At 39.5% G+C, this 21,453-nt stretch overlaps 1 protein-coding gene across 2 annotated transcripts in view; it reads left to right on the top strand.

Annotated features, from left to right (window-relative positions):
• CAMK4 (calcium/calmodulin dependent protein kinase IV) overlaps positions 1-20,737 on the top strand; it is a 137,051-nt gene extending 116,314 nt beyond the window's left edge. The window contains exons 6-11 of one of the 2 annotated variants that reach the window (XM_054283265.1): positions 4,910-5,000; positions 6,797-6,871; positions 10,245-10,320; positions 13,976-14,102; positions 16,132-16,284; positions 19,021-20,737. In XM_054283265.1, the coding sequence (XP_054139240.1) occupies positions 4,910-5,000; positions 6,797-6,871; positions 10,245-10,320; positions 13,976-14,102; positions 16,132-16,284; positions 19,021-19,194 (696 nt within the window). In that variant the 3' untranslated portion in view covers positions 19,195-20,737. The remainder of the gene's footprint in view (positions 1-4,909; positions 5,001-6,796; positions 6,872-10,244; positions 10,321-13,975; positions 14,103-16,131; positions 16,285-19,020) is intronic. The other variant, XM_054283275.1, reaches the window with a different exon arrangement.
• The last annotated feature ends 716 nt before the right edge of the window (positions 20,738-21,453 follow it).

Genomic DNA, 21,453 nt, shown 5'->3' with positions numbered 1-21,453 from the left:
TCCCTGATTTCAGTTCCTTATGCATGTAATGACTGCATTTATAGCAGAAAATGTCCAATGCTGGCTTTCGTTTAAAACCCTACTGTCCTGGTTTTGTAATAAATTCAACATGCAAGTGCTAAATATATTCTATCCAGCAATGAAACTGGTAGAAATTTTCCTTTTGAAAACATGAGTGAATCTGGTATTCATGATCATGGCTGTCACATTATCAGCATCCTGGGCAGAAATTGCTGTAATGAAACCACTGCACCTGCCACATCAGACAACAGACTTCTCCCCACTGCTAATGCACACAGAAATCTGCCGTCATCAGTCCTTGAATGAAGGTCACTGCTCAGAAAGAGCCCATCCTGGAGTTAAACACTGACACAGGTGGAAGCAGAGAACAGGTCAGGGTCTTCATGCCTGGGTTTGAATAACAGCAGGAATTCAAAGGCTGAAGCCAGGAAGGCCAAGGCAGAAAATGAGAATGAAAGAAGAGGGGTAGCAAGTTCGATCATCCCCATAAGAAGTGCTAAAAGTGAAGGAGACCTATTGAAAGATGACTAGAAGAAGGAAGCACTGTTTCTCTCTTTTTTTTTCCTGCTAGTTTCCTTAAATGTTGAGCTATACTCAGATGACTAGCACATTTAATAGCAGTGAATAAGCTGTAAAGGATGAGCCTACAATAAGAAAAATTACTAAAAATTAGCTTCAGAATGTATTCAAATAATTTAGATATTTTTTAAAATTCTTTGCACCCAGTGATCTGCATGGTACAATCTTTAAAGAGCAAGATTTTTAAGATAGATGTAATAGATAACACTAAAATAGATGTATAGATGTAAAATAGATAACGCTAACATCCAATATCGGCTGGGCAGTGAAGCCGATATATTCAGTACTCACTTCCAGAGGAAGAAGGAAGGAATTAGCTTCACTCCCCCAGAAATTTGAAGTAAATAATGAAGAAGAGAATATGGGGCACCTGGGGAATAACAAGGCATTGAGGACACCAGGAAGGCAGGATTTTGTTCAGATCAAGCCATGCCAAATCAATCTGGACATAAATAAATCTTTCAGTACTTGACTCATGTGACAGTTTTACAATAAATTACTGAAATATTATCAAGGTTATGTGGCTTTAAGCTGATTAGAGACTGGTTGTCTCTACTGAGAGAATGTGTATCAGAAGAGCAAAAGTAGAAGTTCAGGAGAAGCCTTGCCTGCTCTGCTTTTTTAGTATTTTTTATTGCTAACCTCATATGATAGAATTGAAGATCCACTTACAAAAATTCTGTACACCATAAAATTGGAGAAAGCTGCAAATATGTTGCAGAGTAGGATTAGGAATAAAATAATATTGCTAGAATTTAATGTCCTTTTTGTTCAATCAAGGCAGTGGAAAAAAAAAAAGAAAAAGGGCTTGAAGGTTACACTGAATCAACAGGCAGACAGTAGTGGTATATGTTGGAGATAAATGACAAATACATTTATTAATACATTTTATGAAATTTACGAAATGTCAGGCCACAACTACTGGAATGCATTTTGGCATTTTCAACACATTAGTGGAAGTTGACACTTTCCTGTAGGAGAAAACAAGAATGACCACAAAATGGTCTAGAAAAGACTGACCAAACAAAAGTCCTGCAATCTGAGAGAAGAATGATTGTGTACATGATGACAGGCATTCAAAAGGCTCTTGCAAAACAAGGAGATAATCTACTTTCTGCCTCTTCCATACATAGGAAACAAAGCAATGGGCTTCATCTGCTCTTGTCAAAATTCAGGTGAGTTGCAGGGAAGTACTTTGTAACAGTCAGAAAAGCACAGCCCTGTAATAAATTGCTTGGGGAAATTCTAAAGTCACTAATAGCAGAGGTCTGCAGGAATAAATTGAACAAACAACTGTTGTAGGTGTAATTGATGCTGCCAAGGAGCATAGAGAGGAATAGATCATCCAGGTTCATTACAGCCCTACTTTTCTACAGTTCTGTGTAATGGATGCCATAAATAAAATTAAGGGATAGGGCCAGAGTTTTAAGCAGTTTACATTTGTCCTTTTGTCATAAAATCTTTCAAGTTAGATAGATGCCTGAATTATTACACAACAAAACAAAGACCAAAAGAAAGTTTCATGCATCAGAGTGAGAGCTTTTTGGAAAAAAGGCTTAGAGGGAAAGAAAAAAAGTCTTTCTGTTGCAGTCATAGTTAGAGTCATGGAAGTTGCTCAGTCATGAATTTCTGTTGTGTACCCCGGGAGTAAAGGCTGAGATGAAGGCTGTCTTCATTTTAAGCAGGTCCTGCAGAGAAGCACCTGTATATCAAACTCAGCACAACCTAGTGTCATTATGAGTCTGACCTCAAAGTTTATCCAAGAGTAATAAGACTGTGCTACTCAATTTTGTTATAAAACTTTTCTCCCAGATTACCTGAGAAGTCTTTGTGATTTTTTATTGGCTGGCATTCTCTACTGAAAATCTGAAGAAAGTGAAAGCTGAATATTTTAGCTACAGTGAGAGTACCACATCATGATCACATTTTAATGTGCATGCCCCGTTAAACTGTTCTGCAGTGCTATGCATTTACAATCTACATCCAGCCACAGACATAAAGTCTTTTCCAAGTTTTATCTATATCTTTTATGTGGGAAAAGTGATGTAATTCAGTAATACCTAGGCTTGTAAAGTGAGTTCTGGCATGATACCTGGGTCCAGATCCTCCCATTTGATCATATAACTTAGTCATTAAGAGACATAACATATAAATGAGCACCTGTAGTAATAGAGCACCTGTCTTATAGTGGAAATGCACATGAGAGAGAGAGCTCAGATTACTGCAGTTACAATTTGAAAGGCATGGGTTAAGTTATTGAGGCAATTTTCATTTGTTGGGCACTCCTATGTGTAAGTTTTATGCAAATGGTGGTCTGGACTGGGGAAAAAAAATTTTCCTACTTGGGGTTTCGTAAGTTTGTAACAAAAAAACCCAGTTTGAACTCCAAGTCCAATTAGTTAAAAAGTCAGTCAGTCATCAGGCACAGGAGTGGTTAGCAGATGGTTCTGTGTCTGAGAAGGAGCCCCACAAACCATTTTATGACTTAAAAGGGAGGAAAAGTTGAACAGCTTCTCCTAAAGTTTTTCCCAAAATTCCTTCCCACAAAAATGTGTTTCTGGAAAGAAAAGAAAATTTCTATGTTTTCAGCCTCACAGCATAAAATGCTTTTAGGATTATGGGCACGTGGTAAAAAGGATCTGCTAAAAGACTGCAAACTTGGCTGGAACATTCCTCTGCATAAATTTGGTCAAGGATTTTTTGTGCAGATGAATTGGCAGTGTCTGTTTTCCATGAAGTGATCATGAAATGTTTGATCCTTCTCACTCCTTAGAGGCGGCTCAACTGATTTTCAGCACATGAACGCAGATCAGTTCAGGCATCTTTTTCTGTCCACTCCAGTCTGATGGCTTTTGGTGTCACGTCTGCAGGTCAAACACATCACTGCTATGCTGAGGGAGCATCTTTGCTATAGTTATGTCTGGCATGATGAAGATATATTTTTATGGAGGGTGGACATGATTCCTTACAGGCATGCAGATGTGGCTGCATTAAATGATAAATGATGTAGCAGTGTACTATCCATCAGTTTCCATATGTTGTTGGCTGTATTTACCTTGGATAATTGATTAGTTACCTCACTGTGGAAAACAGCTGGAACAAACACTTAAATTTCACTGTGAAGTAAGGTGAGTGTCTTTGGCTGATCTCTAAAAGCCACATCATGACAAATCCTGTGGCTTTAGGATTGCAGAGAAAGTCAATAAAGAACACTTATTGCACTGTGAGAAAAAACACTTGTGAAAAACACACAGTGTCACTAAAACAATGCCCAAGGACAGAGCAATGTATTCCTTCATAATGTTGTTTAATCACTGGCAATTTATGGGAGATACACAGTCAAGAATTCACCTCAGATGCTAACTCAAGTGTACATTACTATAGCTGTATTGTCTAGGTGAATAGTCAACCATTTGTCATTTCCTGGATAAATATAGACAGAGACTAGGGTTTTTTGGTAGTGAAAACACAGCTGAGAGAGATGCTACTAAAATGTATAGCAGGAGACTTCTGAATAAGATAATGTGATTCTACCCTTCAGCAATTCTCTTCTAAGACTTCAGAGTTTTGTGTGAATATTTTATCAACAAGAAATACAGATTTTCTCCGACTAGTTTATCCATTTTGTCTATCAGTATATTGTATATTATATTTTTTCTGTTTCTGTCCATAGCATTATAAGTGGAAGCCATATGTTCTAGAAATTTTTCTTTCCATTAGTGTGTGGCAGGAATTCAACAGTGAGTGGATTTGCATGTCCTTTGGCAAGACAGATGGATTTTTGGAATTTTCCAGTCGAGTGGTTTTAAAACTTGTAGAAAATCTGCACCAAGGGACCCCAAGCATTGTAGTTGACCCAGGACACCTACTGCATCGTTTCTACTCAAACATGTCTTTTTAATTGTTTAATAGTTATGTGGCCATTTTCCTATCTCTGAGAATGTTATAATGTGCAGGAACTACCTTCATCTGAGCCAGACTTTGGCATCTCATCATCTATCAGATTGCTTCCTTGGAGCTACTGCTGTATTAAAATTCAAGGATACTTTCTGACATGTTTTTGTTCCCAAATGAACATGATGTTATCTTTGGCTTCCCAAATTTTATTTTCCTATTCGTTACAGATTACAATATGAATCCAAGGATCTTATGCTGAGCAAGTTTGCAGAGAAAAGAGCTGCTGAAAATTAGTGAAGTAACTCTGTGTCACACACAGAGAAAATATTAATCTGCTGCTATAGAGAATTAGAAAGATGTCAACTCATGCTTGACCATTCTCACTTATGTGCTTTGACTTTCTCTTTCTTAGTATCTGCATGCAAATGGGATCGTGCATCGAGACCTGAAGCCAGAAAATCTACTCTATGCAACACCAGCACCAGATGCACCATTAAAAATTGGTGAGCAGCATTAAATGTCTGCTTCCCTGATGCCTTTGCATCAGTAGTGTGTGCTAACTGATGTTTGGAGTACGTGCACCTCACGATCACCCTATTTGAAGCCAGTGCTTAATGAACAGCATGTTACTTCAGCAGCACAGCTGTTAATGATGGTTTCAAAACCAATGCAAAACTAGATGCTTGCTTAGATAATTCATTGCCAAAATTGTGTGGAACGTGGCAGAGATCAAAGCACTGGGAACAAGAAGAATCATGAGAACAGCATAAAGGTCTGTGCACCACTTCTATGCCCCCTTTTTTCTTTTAAACTAGTACCTTAAGAGGAAAGATACACTGGTGTGAAAATAAAAATGTGCTGATAAGGGGCAGAAGGCAAACTGAGCAAGGCTGGCTTCTGTTTTGAGGGCAGGTTTGAGGGACATGCAGAGATCTTTGCCATGAGCACAGGGAAACTCTCTGAAGTATGGTCAGCCCCAAAGAGGGGGCAAGGAGGAGCAAGGCCCTCCTGATCAGGAATGTGTTGTGCCAATTCTGCTGTAGATGGCAGACACTTCCAAAGGGTATGACCTCCAAAAATGTTGGGCATGCCTAGTTTTTTGCTTGAGCAACAAGGAGCATCTGTGCAACCCTTCTGAGTTTTAAAATACCACCTGGTGCTCTCTTAGGAGTGAGTGTTTCCACATTCATCAGGCTGGTGATCATAATGGTTTTCTGGATCCAAATTTGCATGAAGTGGCCTCAAGCAATTTTGTATAAATTTCTAGGAACATCTTGGTTCTCAGGGTGATGGTAGTTCATGTCTTTTCCTACTTCTAATCTTTCCTGGAAAGGCTCTAAACTTGATAATTAAATGCAGCACCATCCACAGTGTGTAGGGCTTTTGAAACATTTCCTAAATGCCATGATTCTTCATCTTCCTGGTAAGGTTGTTGCCCTGTTTAAATTGAAATCCAATTTACAATGAGTGGCTGTGTTTATAAAAGTAAACTGTATTTCTAATTAGATAAATTATAATGCAAAAAGGATAGCCATTTAGGAAAAAGTGACCTATTTTTATACTGATCTCGAGTTAGAGTTAGAACATTCACTTTTATATTCAGTCTTACAAAACAAAATCAAATCCTTTATTTTGCACTTTTAAGACAAAGGTGATTTTCATCACCTTAGAATAAGTCAATTTGAATAAGCTCAGTTTATTTTTGATGAAAAAAGAGTTGTGAAAGCTTCAATTTTTGTTACTTTTATGAAGAAGTTGTGCAAGTACAGTGTGTATTGTCACAAAGGCCCTCACTCTGTGAATAGTAATTCATGTGGAACATTGGAGAAAGGATGATCAATACTTCTTCTGTCACCATCTTTATGCCTCTAAAAGCCTTCTATCAAAATACTGCTGAGATTTTGTCTTGCGGAGACTGCAGACTTTGACCCTTGACTAAAAAAACAACCCAAAATAGTTCTGATAATTTTATTGGATTACTCACTGAATATATACCTAGAATATATTTTTGAATCTCTGCTTGTATGCCCTTAGGCCTCCCACTGCGCTGGCTTTGTGCAGTTTTCAGAATAAAATACAAGCTACATTTCAGTCAAACAAGAACCAGGAATACTCATTTGTACAGCATACTTTGCCTCTGGATTGCGGCATGAGTAGATTCACTAAATCAATGCTTATCTATGGAAATGTCAATACCATTCATTTAACGTATAAATGTTTATTGAATTGCATATACAACATACAACCCCACACTATTACAGGGAGTAAGAACATTAATATTCCCAAACCATCTTAACAGCTGACTTTGGACTTTCCAAGATTGTGGAAGATCATGTGACCATGAAGACAGTTTGTGGAACTCCAGGGTACTGTGGTATGTTGTTTTGTTATTTATATTTGCTTGTATGACTGTAGATTCAAAGGCAAGAGGACACTGCAGAAGATGGTGACATCACTCTGTTACCTCGTAGAACAGCTGATAATGCAATTCAGGTGACATTGTCACTGTCCATTACTTTGTATGACATTGCCTGCAAAGCACACACACAGGCCAAGTCTGCTTCAGAGGAGCACCTAACTCCAGTCCAGTTAGTTTCATAAAACTGTGTTTCACATATTAGCTGTTAATGTTCTGGTTGTCTTCTCTTGTGACAATTACAGTACCAATGCCACACATCCATAGTTAGTTCTTAGTGCTTTTATGCCCATCTTTGTATACTGTAAAAACAGGATAAGGCTTATTCCTGTAGAAGAGCTCTCAGAGTTATGTTGACTGGGTAGGAAGGATTGAGGCAGAATATTTCTGCAGGGAAGGGAAGAAAGGAGCTTTATGCCTATAGTTACATGCCTATAGCAATCCTTGATTTACAATTCAAGTTAACTAACTGTGCAGAAGTCCTGGTGACCGGAAAACACTCAAGCATTACTTTCCAGAATTGGAGGAAACCCAGGAGAAATACTGTTTAAATGCCAAATTAAACTATGAATAATTGATGGTTCTGGGCTGCCAGCTCCCACATCCTGCCCACCCATCTATCAGCAGCTTCTCCAGAAAGGACACAGCAGCAAAAACACATACTGGATTCTGAACACTTTGGCATCAAGACTTGACAAACTATAGTCCTTGGGATGTACAGATTGATGCAGAGGACTGAAGGCAAGAAGATGATTGCAGAGAACTTTATTTGCTGCAACACTGTGCCTTCAATGAACTTAACAAGAGGAGCATGAGTGATTTCTGAGAGTAGCACAAAAAATCAAGCCAGTGCAAAGCAGTGATTCATGATCAGTCTGTTACAGGCAACATCTAAACTAACACAAATGTGTCAGACAAATCCATTCACCTAAAGCAAACTTCTGGAAATCTTAAAAAAATACTAAAAGCCCTTCTGTTCATGGCTGTGCAAGTGTAGTGTGGGAAGGGAAGAGATTGCATTGATGTTCATAGGTACAGCCAGCCCACTGTGCTCCAGAAATGTGGCAGTCATCCCATGTGCCTCACAGATCCAGTGGGACCAGGGTCCTAAGTCTGTGCCTGTCAAGCTGCTTAGGCAGACATTGACTCCTCTTTACTGCTACAGAGCTGGAATCCCCCAAAACTGCCTGGCCTTTCCATCTGCTCCTCACAGCAACAGAACCAACTGCCTGAAATGGTCTGGTTTTCCTTCCCATTAAAACAGAACATCAAAAATAAAGCCTAAATAAAGTGCCAAGTAAATAGTCTCATAGAACCATTAAGGTTGGAAAGGCTTCCAAGATTGTTAAATCGTCCCAGCTTTGACTGCATGCCACCATGCTCACTAAGGGCCACACCCAGTTTTTTCTCGAACATATCCAGGGATGATGACTGTACCATCTCCCTTGGCAGCCTCTTTCAATGTTTAACCCTTTCTGTGAGAAAATCCTGCTTAATGTCCAACCTGAACTTGCCCTAGTGAAGCTTGAGCCATTTTCTCTTGACCTATCATGGTTATGTGGGAGTGGAAGCCAACTCTCACCCCACTACAACCTCCACCCAGGTGGCTGCAGAGACTCCCTGAGCCTCCTCTTCTCCAAGCTGAACACTCACACTTCCTTCAGCTGCTCTTCTTTGCATTTTTTCTCTATACCTTCACCAGTTTCTTTGCTCTTCTCTGGATAGGCTCCAGCCCCTCAAGGCCCTCCTGCTTGTAAGGGGCCCCAAACTGGACACAACATTTGATGTGTGACCTCACTGGCGCCCAGTACAGGGGGAATGGTCACTGCCCCACTGTTGTTGACACAGGCCAGGATGTCCTCAGCCTTCTTGACCACCTGGGCACAGCTGGATCTTGTTAAGCCACTGTAACCAGCACACCCAGGTCCTTTCCTGCTGAGCAGTTTTCCAGCAGCTCTGCCCCCAGCCTGTAGCACTGAAAGAGGTTATTGTGTTCCAAGGCAGGGCTGACATTCAATCTCATTGAAACTCATGCCACTGGCTTTATCTCAGGGATCCAGCCTTTCCACATCCCTCTGTACAGCTTTCCAAGTCCCCACCTGACTTGATGTCCTTTGCAAACTGACTGAGGGATACCCTTGATCTCCTCATCCAGACCAGGATAAAGATGCAAAACAGGACTGGTCCCAGCACTGGACCCTGGGGAACTCCCAGCCACCAGCTGGATGTAACTCCATTCATCACCATTCCCAGGGTCCAGGTGTCCAGACAGTTTTTCACCCAGACACCGCAGCTGTCCAAGCCATGAGCAGCCAGTTTCTCCAGGAGAATGCTGTGGGAGATGGTGCCAAAGGCTTTACTAGAGTCCTTATAGACAATATCCACAGCCCTCTCCTCAACCACCAGATGGATCACCTGCTCATGAAAGGAGATCAGGTTGGCCAGGCAGGATGTGCCATTCCCAAACCCCTGCTGGCTGTGCCTGATCCCCTGCACTGTATTTGCCGTGTGATTGCATCCAAAATGATCTTCTCCATCATCTTCCCTGGCACCACGGTCTGGCTCACAGGCCTGTACTTCCCTGCATCTATTTTCCTGCCCTTTTGTGGATGGACATCACATTAGCCAACCTCCAAATCATCTGGGACCTTCCCAGTTAGATAGGATTGATGATCAGTGAGGCAGAGCAGCTTGGCAAACTCCTTCTCTAGCTCCCTCAGCACCCTTGGATGAATCCCACCTGGTGGGATTCTTGTGAGAGTCTCAGTGGCTCAGCAGGTCACTGCCTCCCTCCTGCTGGACTGCACAGGGTCTGTTCTGCTCTCTGTCCCTGTCTGCCAGCTGGGGCTGGTTCCCTGAGGATAATCAGGCCTTACTGTTGAGGTCTGAGGCAAAGAAGGCATCTGAGCCTTTTCCTCATTCTTGGTTCCAGTGTTTGTCTGTGCATCCAGTCAAGGATGGAGATTTTCATTGGCCCCATTTTTGTTGTTGATGTATTTATAAAAACCCTAAGTAAAATACTTAAGTTAAAGCACCACGTTATTGGTCACATTGCAGCTCCAGTGCTCCTGTAGCTTTCTGTGGTTCCTTCCACAAACATAAAATACAATTTGAAACCAAAGTACACTTCTCATTTCATTCTGGCTCTGATGGGACATGACTTCTCTTGTTTTGTATTCAGTGAAGGGAATCATTTGTCTAATTCAGGGCTTAAATGGGCAGTCCTAATTTTTTGTGAAAGGCACAACTGTGCATGGACTTTAATTGATTTTGTGGCTATTATTTCTTCACTCAACTGTTGTGTTACTGACAAGTGTTTTGTCCTCTGCAGCACCAGAGATACTACGGGGATGTGCCTATGGCCCTGAGGTGGACATGTGGTCCCTGGGAATTATCACCTACATCCTGTAAGTGCAAATGTTGATAGAGAGAAGTTCACTTTCCAGCATCCACGGGATATCATTACAATATGAGCTGTGGCATTGGAAAAGACAAGATTCTGAACTTTAATTATTATATTCCTAACCTTACTGAAGTAAGTCAAATCCTAAAGGAACATGGCAAAACACAGTCTAAATATTTGATAACTTTAACACTTCTTCCTGAACAGCAGCCAGACATGTGCAGAATCATGCTACTAATGTGAACGAGTATAGAACAAAAGTTCCAAGCACTTGTGTTTAAGTAGGCATTTGTGTCTAAGTCTTATTGTGGTTAGTCATGATTCAATTGGTAAGAATTACAATTAATTTATTGTATTGATTGATCTTTCAAAGGAAGATTATTGAGAAGGAAAATTGCATATGAGGTATTGACTCCCTTCTTTATGGGAGAATAATTATGAGACTTAATTTAGACCCTTGGCAATGACAATATTTAGACAGCTCATGTAGTAATACACAATACTTCTAGAATGCCTTTTGTGGGAAGAAAATGACATTTTATACATGTAACTTAAAGATATGGAGGATTTTATACATGTGAGCCATTATACTTCCCCTACTAATTTCTCTGTCCAGCAAGTATAGTGTGGAATAACACAGTTATTTTTATCTTTTGCAAAGAAAAAAATATATTCTCTAGTGTTTATACTAAAAGTCCATGTAAGAATATATATACACTTTGATAGTAATGTCAGAAAACATTCATCTTTTCTTCTGCACATAAGCCTCAAATAATTCAAAGGTCCCCTTTTGGGTACCTGGAAACAATAGGCTACAATATCCCTATTTCCCATTTTGTTATCTGCTCCTTTTAAATGTGTGTATCTTTGTGTCATGGTCTGGTTTAAGATCCAGACTTTGTGTTGAAGATCACATCTCAGATATTGCCTGCCAGGTGCTCATTTCTTGTCACTTCTAAGATTTCCACTCATGACAGAGAGATGTGAAACTTGCCAGCAAGGTGGTCCCTAAGACTGGAGAGGTAACTTTTGTTTTCCTTTCACAAAGCCACCTAGATTAAGTTATGGCCTTTTCTAGTTACTCAAGGCCTAATGAAGTTATTGCACTTCAAACTAAGAGCCTTTCTTAAGCAGAACTATTTTCACTATCTTTCAAGGGTAAGCAAGCTCCAACAAACTCCAAACAGTTCTATCTAAATATCTGGCATGTCACTTTCTAGATGCAGGCCACACTAAACCTCTGCATGTGTGTAAATACAAGTGTGTGAGTGTAAATGTAAGTGTGTGAGTTCCTGCCCTGGATGGGGCTGCATGACTATAGATACTCTTCCATTTTTCCTCCTTCTAATTCTGTCCTACTCCCACCTCAAAATCCAATTTGATCTACAGGAACAAGACGTAAAAATCCACCTGGCTGTCTCTTCCATTTAGCTTTAACAGTACTCCACATTTAAAACTCTTCTATTGTGTGTAAAGCTTTGTGGATCAATATGTCTGATGCATTAGAAACTGAGACCAGAAAGGTACATGTAAAATTACTAAGTCATTAATCCTGGAGCCCAGAGGACAATGTTTCATGTCTCAATCTCATAGTTCAGTAAAGGAAACCCACTTACATAAAGACAAAAAAATCCCCAACATTCCTGTATGTTCCCCCAAAATGAAGTGGATATAAGAGTTAAAAACCATGTTACAGAGGATCTGCAAAAACTGTATCTTGCCATTAATCAAAGTAGACTTACATTTGATCAAAAAAAACTGACACATATTTTGACAGAACAATTTTTCCTGAGGCAAATTATATTAAGACCTATTGATGGTAACTACCATAATTTAAGGGAAGCCACATGTATAGTTCTAAAAGTCAAGAGGAGCTGTCCTTTTTCTATTCCTAGAGCAGGTAGAAATCCTTCTGTGTGTTTGAGATGAAGACAGTGATCAAAAAATACAAAGTCTTTGCCTGCAGTTAAAATTGCATGGATTTAATTAAAGGTGTTATTTTACTAAGTTACTTAAAAGGACATAAAACCCCATCTGGTCTTTTTTAGTTGTTTTTTAAGCTGCTTACATTGACTTTTCCTTTATTTGTAGGTAACTGATTTAAAGTGAATCACAAGAATAAAATGTTATTTCAAAATAAAATAAAATCAAGAGGAGCCGCACTAGGTTTTGCACTGATTCAATTGATCTAATTTGAAACCACACCTCTAGATTTACTCATCTATTCTGGCATGTAGCAAAAAAAAAAAAAAAAGTACTCTCTGCTGAAGTGGATTTTTAAGTAGAAGTGTATCTATTGAAATTGTTGCTAGGAAAGCAACAGGTGATAGTAGTGAGTTACAGTGAAAACAGAAAGCTCACTTAGGAGGCTTCCAGCACAGTCACAGCAAGGCTTTAGCAGGTTCTTACTGTCATAGGTTAGCCAGATCCAAAAGGTAGTTTGGGCTGAGCCAGTGAGGGGAGCTGCTCAGGGGTGTTCCATGGGGACAGCAGGGACCTGCTGCCAACCCAGAAATGGTGATGGGAGAGGCAGCAAACAGGAGGGGAGTTGCAGAGGGGTTCTGCCTGGCCACCACCTATTGAAGCACAAGCTTTGGAGGCTGGATCCATGTGTTTTAATACACTTCTGCCAGACCTGGAAAAATAATGTGCCCAGAATGTGCTTGCAGTGAGGTGTTTCTCCTCTTCAGCAGTGGAATGTGATGCAGCTGTTCCACCCACGGTTATGCACCACTCCCAAAACCACATTTCTTCCTTGAACCTCAGCCTCCTTTTTCAGAACAGTAAGCACATTGTGTTTAAAAATACAAAAACAAGTTAAATGTAAGGCTTTTCTAGATTTGTTGCTGTCTTGATCATTATGATCTGCTGTTGTTTTCCTCTCATCATCTTACTGCCTGTTGCATTTTCTGGAAGCAGAGGAGGAGATAGCCTTTCTCTGTTAAGCTCAGATCACATACTGGCTGAATAGGAAATTCACCTTTAAAAAATCTGATTATGTGTGCAGGCATGATTAAAGTGCAGTGAAGCGATAAAAAAAAAGGACATTATACAAATGGAAACCACATCTATGAGTCTGCTTTCCCTGAGGCCAGCAGTGTGGATCTCTGCTGGGATCTGTATTATTCACTGTATTTATAAATGCAGTCATTAGTGAGATCACAAGACTTCTAGATTGTATGTAGGTTACCTAAGTAAAGATGAGGCCTGATCATGAAAACTTAACAAAGGTTTTTACATATTGTGGCTGATAGGATGGAAAAAAGTACAGGGATGAGCATGTCTAAAAATAATTCCTAACTGGATATATAAAAACTTTAACTTCATGCGTAAGGTGGGTTTCCTCAGCTAATTCCTATTCCTCTGGCAAGAGTTACAGGGATTCTGATAAATGCTCTATAATCCTATATTAATAATCCTATATTAAACATATGAAAATAGAAAAATTACAGTTAGCAAAACCTTTCCCAGTGTTTAAGAATACTTATGACCACATTTCTCTCTGCAATGTAGAATTAGGAGTTCATGAGTACATCCAGGAATCGTTTCCCAAAGTGATCTACAGAACACAAAGTAGAGAAAAATACTACCATGAACTGTTTCTAACAACCCAAGACTAATTAAACTTTGATTAATTAATTTCTTTTTTATCCTTTCAGACTTTGTGGCTTTGAACCATTTTATGATGAAAGGGGAGATCAGTATATGTTTAAGAGAATCCTGAGCTGTGAATATGACTTTGTGTCCCCCTGGTGGGATGATGTGTCTCTGAATGCCAAGGATTTAGTAAGTAAAGCAAAAATGAGACTGGAGTATTTAGTATTTCTGCCACGAGAAAGAGTCCATTTTGGGGTGGGGGCAGATTAATTGGCTAATTAATTGTTCATAATTGTTTCCTCTTGTCTTTGCTACATTATGGTGCTGTTAATCTACCCTGTTAGTCCAGTGCTGTAATTTGCACTCAGAACATGGATATTCAGGTCCTTCTGTGAAGCAAGCCATAGATTGTTGGCAGCTGTCACAGTGTTCGTGTATGCCTGCCTTTCCTTCCAGCTCTGAAGTCTTTCACCATTCATCTTTTCCGGGCAAACATCTTGAGGGCAATGTAGAAACAAGCCCTTCTTTTTGTGCAGTTTTCAAGCCTGCATTTTGGGGAAGAATATAAAATGGAATGAAACTTTCCTCCCACTGCTTTTTCTGACATATTTTTTCTGTCCGTTAAAGTTTTCTTTTTTGGTAGGTGAGGAAAGACTGACTACTTTTAAACATGCTCCATTAGCAAAATGCAAGGGCTGGCATGCTATCTGCACTCTATTCTTTTATTACTGGATAAAGTAATTTGGATCCAGGAGGCACTGATCTGCAAAGATAGGTATGCTTGAGTCTGACTTTTGTCAATAATAACTTGCATAATTCAGTTATTTCATAAGCACTGAAAACACAAGTGCTCTGTTCCATATACACATATATAAACTGTGTCACAAAATACTACGTCATTGGTGTTAGTGAAGTACTTCAGGATATTTCAAATGGAAGGACTGTAGAATTTCAAAGTACTTTTTTGGTGTTTTATGAGATGTGAAATTTTTCTAAGGCCAAAAAAAAAAATCATTTGATGCCAGATAAACAGCAGTCTGCAGGTAAACTTTTGAACATTTTTCCAATTGCATAGGAAATTGTAGATAACAATGATGACCATGACTCTCAAAACCCATGCTGTGGGTAGTTCAGTGTTCAGTTGAAGGGATTTCCTTAACTCAAAGACTTCCTTGGAGACACAACCAATATTCACCACAATGCCTGTTCTCCTGCATGCACTTCAGGGCAGCAACTTTAAAGGTATTTGTAGTGAGATTTCAGGCAACCCTAAAGCAAGATTTCCCTCACCCTTGGGCACATAGGAGCAGTGGAGCCCTATGCCATCACTTGCACTGCTCCAAGAGGGTCTGCAGTCAGGAGAGCTGGGTAAGTGTGGCTCTGCAGAGTGCCATCTGTGTACTTTGTTACTCCATCCTCACCTTTCTTCTTTTTTTTTAAAACTCCACTTGTCCAGAGATACAATAAAACTCATGGAATGTCAGTTGACTGGACACACTTTGTATCCAGCAGGACCATCTCCAGTCCCAAGGGTATGTTTGCAGTGCCTTTTCCCAAAAGTACCCTACTGTCATGTTTGTAGAAGTCCAGGTTTTCTGGCTGTGGTGATAGAAGGAATGGTGTAAACAGCATTAGTTCCAGAGTGGGCTAAGACAGAAAGACTTGTGCAATGCTTTTTTTAATATGTACATGAAGTCTTTCAGTGACTGAAAGAAAAATTTCCTTTGTGCTGTGTATGACAGGGACTGCCTGTCATACACAGCACAAAGGAAATTTTTACAATGGTACAAGCATGGGCACAATTTAAACCTTCTAATCCAGTTTAACACCTGTCCAAATCCTGAAGTAGAGAGAGAGACTTCTCAGAGACTTTGAGAACCTCTTAGGGTTTTTGTGACAAGTCAGACATGAAAGAGCCTATGACAGATACAGGTCAGCTGCATTGGTACATACCCTTAATATGTTGGTAACCAGTTGATACTTGCTCTTCTTTCTTCCCCCTTAGTGGCCGTTTTAATCAGATGTTATTTATGGAGGACCAAGAAATGCCAGAAGCAAAATACTTGCAAAGACACAAATGAAAACTCTTGTTGGTTTCTTAGAGTGTCTCACCTAAGATGCTCTCCAAACCAAGGCCAGAGCCCCCAAATGCAAAACTAGGTAAATCTGAATGAAGAATAAGGTTGACAGTCTTTTTTATTTCTTGCTTGTGATGCAGGTTAAAAAGTTGATTGTTTTAGACCCGAAGAAACGCCTCACCACTCTACAGGCTTTGCAGCACCCATGGGTCACAGGGAAGGCAATAAACTTTGCACATATGGACAACGCACAAAAGAAACTTCAAGAATTCAATGCCCGGCGTAAACTTAAGGCAAGTCTCTGCTCATAGTCTCTGTTCTGGCTATGAAAGCATGCAATTAAATTGGTTTTTAACCCCTGTGTATTCTCAGAGGCATGTCCGAACTTCAGTGGCTAAACCAGGTGCCAATATTAAAATCTGAACACCTATTAGTGACCACAGCATCTCCAAAAAAAAACCCCCTACTTCCTGTCAATGTCAAACCACGACAAGTACCCTTGCAGAAACCTTGCACATTTTTGAGGACAATATTCCATGGTGTTATGGAAGCTTTTTATTTAAGATGTCTGACGAAGACTGAAGAAGTTTTAAGTTGATTTGGTCAATGACCAAAGCCAAAACAAATAAAAATGGGTGAAGTTGATTGAAAACTCTATCTACACAGATAGGACCGCTGAGGATGTACAAACCTTTCACAAAGTCCTTACTTTCCATCTTTTCTTCCCTTCTTCTTTTTTTGCTTTTGTCCATCCATCTGTCCTGTATTGCTGGTGCATTCTTAGAATACTGGCCAGAAAGAATGGCATACTGAGTCATGTTTTAATGAGCATCCATCCGTCTAGAAGAAAGTTAGTCTATTAAAGAATATTTTGATCCCTAACCCACCTATACCTGTCAACACGAAGCAGGAGGTTTAAGCTATCCTTCTGCATGAATTTGAGTCAGCATTTCAGATGTGTAGATCCATAAATATCCCCAGGATGCTCCTTTACCTGTCCACATATCTGCCATGGGAAGAAGCAGGGAAATGTCTTTAGGTGCAAATAGCAGGCAACTGGGCACCTGACTGACATAGTATCAGGAAACTTTCTTTTCTCCTAATCCATTATTTAGTTTTTAAAGATTTTCATCTGATCAGGAGATAATTCCAGGGATATCTCAGTATAGGAATTGTTAGCAACAGCTACAGTGAAGCTGCCCTTCTAGCCCTGGGGATTTAGAGTAAAAGCAACTTAACTGAGAGCTTTAGTAAATTCCATAGAAAAATCCATTCACAAAAAAACTGAGCCTTAACTTTGGCTTTGCTATTTTTTTTAGTAGATAACTGTAGCAGAGAATTTCTACAGGGCAAAGAAATTTGTTTTGTCATTTACAAAGTTCTCAGAGATTATAGGTATAATTCACATTGACATTTTGATTTTGTTTTTCTTTATATTTTTTACACCAGAGATATTTTTGAAGCTCATTTTATTTAGACCCCTACACTAAATCAATTTATTCTTTTGTGATTACAAACTATCACTTTTTATAAGATTATTTCTTCAGTGCTTCTCTGTTAAAGATTAAATTACCAGATCTGCAATTATTAAGAGGATTGATTGAAGTTAGCAGTTCTTGTAGAGTTAATAATTTTCCACAAATATATCTGTAAAAGAAACAATAAATTTTTTGACAGTTAACTCCTGGTCAAAAAAATAAAATCAAAGCAGACATCAAAGTAGTGAATACATGCTTTGGCTGTTGTCTTGTTAGTAAGAATAATAGGTAATTCATTTCTCTTTCCCAACATAAAAGTCCATCAGCAGACTTTCTTTATGTAAAGACAAATTTTAAAGAGTAACTCTAAAGGTCTCAGTCGGGATTTGGTTGCTCATAGGCTGTGTTGAATTTGTTTCATAAACATCCAGCACTGCTTGCGACACTAAATTGAAAGTGCCTTTAGATATTATAGTATCACTAAGTGGCTTGTTCTATTTGTGATCAGTTTTCCAATGTCCTCTCACCACCAATGTGGATGTCTGTGATTTTTCCTTTAAGAGGTCTATTCTCTCAAAATTCTTGCCCATTTCTTTGGTTTATGCCTTATAGTATTTCTTCATAATCTGTTGTAGCTGATTCTTTTTTATTTACAATGTTTATGTTATCTGCTTTTCATTAAAATCTTTTTTTTCCTTTTCATTTCTTTGAGGGAGCTTTTTGTTTGTTTCTTTTGTGTGTGTGTGTGTGTGTGTGTGTGTGTGTGTGTGATTACCTCTCCAAAGAATCCACAAAACTTGCTATGTTCTTCATCTCTTCCTGCAGACCTGCTTTGATGTCTAAGCAAAAGCTGCCAAGTCAAAAATAGCTTGAGCTGTCGCGCACAGAAATTAGCATTTATTTCCCTCACCTCTGTATGTCTGGTTTTTTTCAGGCAATAAAACTGTTCAAGGCAAGGGCTAATATAACTGTCTTCATGTGTGTCTTCATTTTTTGATATTACGTGTGATATGAAATCCTCCTCCTAGTGTGTATTTTCATATGCCTATACTTAGGAAGGTGCCCATCTGCTCTGCAACATTGCGCTTGGAATTGCAACAGTGCAATAGTGAAAGATATTGTGTTCCTTTGTGAAATTTTCATGGAATAATCAGTGGTAGTACTGGTGGTTTTTATTATTATGACAGAAGATGATGACTTTCTTTTTTGCCGTGAGACTTCAGTGCAGGACACCTGAAGTAATTTCTAAAAAAACAAAAACAAAAACAAAAACAAACCCATTCCAAACAAAAAAAACCCAAAAGAAACAAAAAACCAGCAGGTATAGCTGAAAAAAAAGTTCATGTCACCCAACCTGTAACCTTGTGAAAGCAGCAATTTTAAACCTCAACCCAGTATGCCAGGTGGCCTTCTAAATCCACCCAGGCCCAGGCAGGCATCCAAAGCCGACATTCCCAAGAAGACTGAACGCAGTTGCTGCTGTCGGAGCAGTGCTGCGTGCCCACAGGCCGCATTCCCTAAGGAATGTTTGCTTGGTCCCCTCTCTCCCAGGCCGCAGTGAAAGCCGTGGTGGCCTCCACACGCCTCGGCAGCGCCAGCAGCCACAGCGCCCACGAGGGCCACAAGGCCGGCCCCAGCCCGGCGCCCGGCCGCGACAGCCAGCCCGCCGACACGGACAGGCCCACGCAGGAGGCGACAGCGGCGGCTCCTGGAGAAATGCCTTAGGTCGATGGTGCTCGCTCGTGTCGGCGGAGATGTCATTTCATACACCAGCTACCTTGTCATCCAGCGAGAGAGATTAGCAAGCTTGGCCTCTCTGGTTCTGCTTCGGGGTGCCACAGGCCCCGCCTGATGATCCTACCTTCAGTGCATGTGACTGCTTATGAAAATAGTAAACTGTTCCATTAGGCATGTCATGGAAGCAGTGTAATTTGCAGTAATATCAGCAGGTGAAAACATGGGGATTATTAACTACCTACCATAATGTGTATACTTCATCTATCTAGTGTTCCTAGGTGGCATTTGAAACAAAATGCTATTTTGTTTGGTTTTATGGAAGTAGGTGTCTTATCTATGTTGTGAGTTTCTTTGAACTGTTTCCTTCCAGGTTCATAGTCCTTCAGCAGACAAAATGGAAGGAAATACCAAACCAATGCTTTTAAAACTGATGTATGAAATAATGTTTTTTATCTGTAAAATTGAAAAAGTATTTGGGGATTTACATGCAAAAAAAAAGAAAAAAAACCACAAAAAAACATTCCACTACTTCTGAGAAGAAATTGAAATGGTGGTTCCAATGGGCATGAAAATGTACATTGTTCAAGCTTGCATTGAGAATGCCTTATTCTGACTTTTCTTGTTTATGTACAGTATTTTAATAACAACCAAAATTACTCTGCCATTTCATTCCACAATAAAGTGTTAGTGAAACAAAACCACAGACTAAACAAGGATTAGAATACATGCAAATTTCTGGCATACCATTTTATTTATTCATTAAAATTCTAATCTGCAGATAGAAGATATTTTATAAGCCCTAAGGGAATAATCTGTATTTAAATAAGCTGTAAATGCTTGAAGGAAGCTATTTCACAATTACTGATTTTGCTTTGAGGAAACACTCTTATACAAGGTCTGGGAGCAAGTAGTATAATCTAGTTGGTTCCTGGGTAGTTTAACCTCATGAGTGAGCAGTTTCCACTTGTAATTAGTCCACATTTTCCTAACAAAGGATGCCTCCTGTAAAGTGATCCACCAGCACGATCTTGCATCCACCCAGAGCAGTGTCTTGAGTTAGCAGCTGTGTGCATCAATCAGCTTGCAAAAGTAGGGTCAGGCTCTTCAGCTATCTTGATGTTCTTGTTGAATGTGATTGATAGGAACTGAAAAACTAATGTGCATCAGTGTGTATGACCACTTACACTTGTTTGTTATCTATTTGACAGCATGTGACTATTGTACTGATATATTACAAAAATGGCAAAAAGAACCTGACATACAAAAATGTCATTTGTGCTTGTTAAACTTTTTAATACTGATAGTTACCTAACATCCTAATACATTCATCATTCCTCTTTAGCTTTAATTGTTTTTATGTTATTGTTAGGCCTTGCACAACTTGCCTTGAAAAAATATAGCAGCTACTGAAAAAAACAAGACTTTAATAAAACATTCAATAACTACATTTCCTGATGAAATTAAAGGGTAATACAATGTTATTCGTATGGTAGATTTAATAAATAAAATGTGCCCTAAATTAATATTTAAAGGAGGATTAAAGGTCCTGTCTTTACAGGGTGAAAATGCATGCTAATGGATTTATTATACTTGAGATTTTTTATCCATTTCTCAGAACTCTCTGAATTTGAACAAAAAGTTTTGCTAACTAGGAAGGGTTGAAATGTGAAATACATGCATCCATTCAGTTTTCAAAGCACATACTTTGAGGTCAGCAGAAACATCTGGTGGGGGCATAGCAGCTGTATGCAAGCCAGCGTGACACTTTCATGGAATTTTCCCTTGGAAACAAGTACAGCAAGATGAACAACTTTGGAGCAGATCATAGATACATCCACCTGTCTCACTTTTTACTCTCTGTCTTACCTCCTTTGAGGTCACTGAAGAAAAGAGGCAGTTTTCAGCTACTTTACTCCACTCTCCAATACTGTAGTGAAGTCGTCCAAGTTCAGTCAGTAGGGAAATTTGATGGGAGAGGCTGGATTTCTGTACCATTTCTCCTTCATTTAGGATAATTGCTTCAAACCTGCAGAAGTGGAGTTGGCTGAGCAGTAACTGCACATGTGTGAGAGTTGAGCATAAATTCCTTCGTCTGAGGCACAGTTTGTTGAGCTGAAAAGTGGTCCCAGCTGATTCCCAATGGTGGTTTTTGCTAAATTATACCACAGAATATCATAACTATGAGCTGATGCTATCTAAGAGGAGACCTCTCTGTGGCAGCATGATCTTCAGAGGCAACTCAGTTTT

The sequence above is a fragment of the Melozone crissalis genome, unplaced genomic scaffold, assembly GCF_028551555.1.
Source record: "Melozone crissalis strain CALT ecotype California unplaced genomic scaffold, PUWL_Pcris_2 ptg000005l_1, whole genome shotgun sequence".
NCBI lineage: Eukaryota > Metazoa > Chordata > Aves > Passeriformes > Passerellidae > Melozone > Melozone crissalis.
The sequence above is the reverse complement of the archived record's forward strand: the minus strand, read 5'-3'. Positions and strand labels throughout refer to the sequence as shown.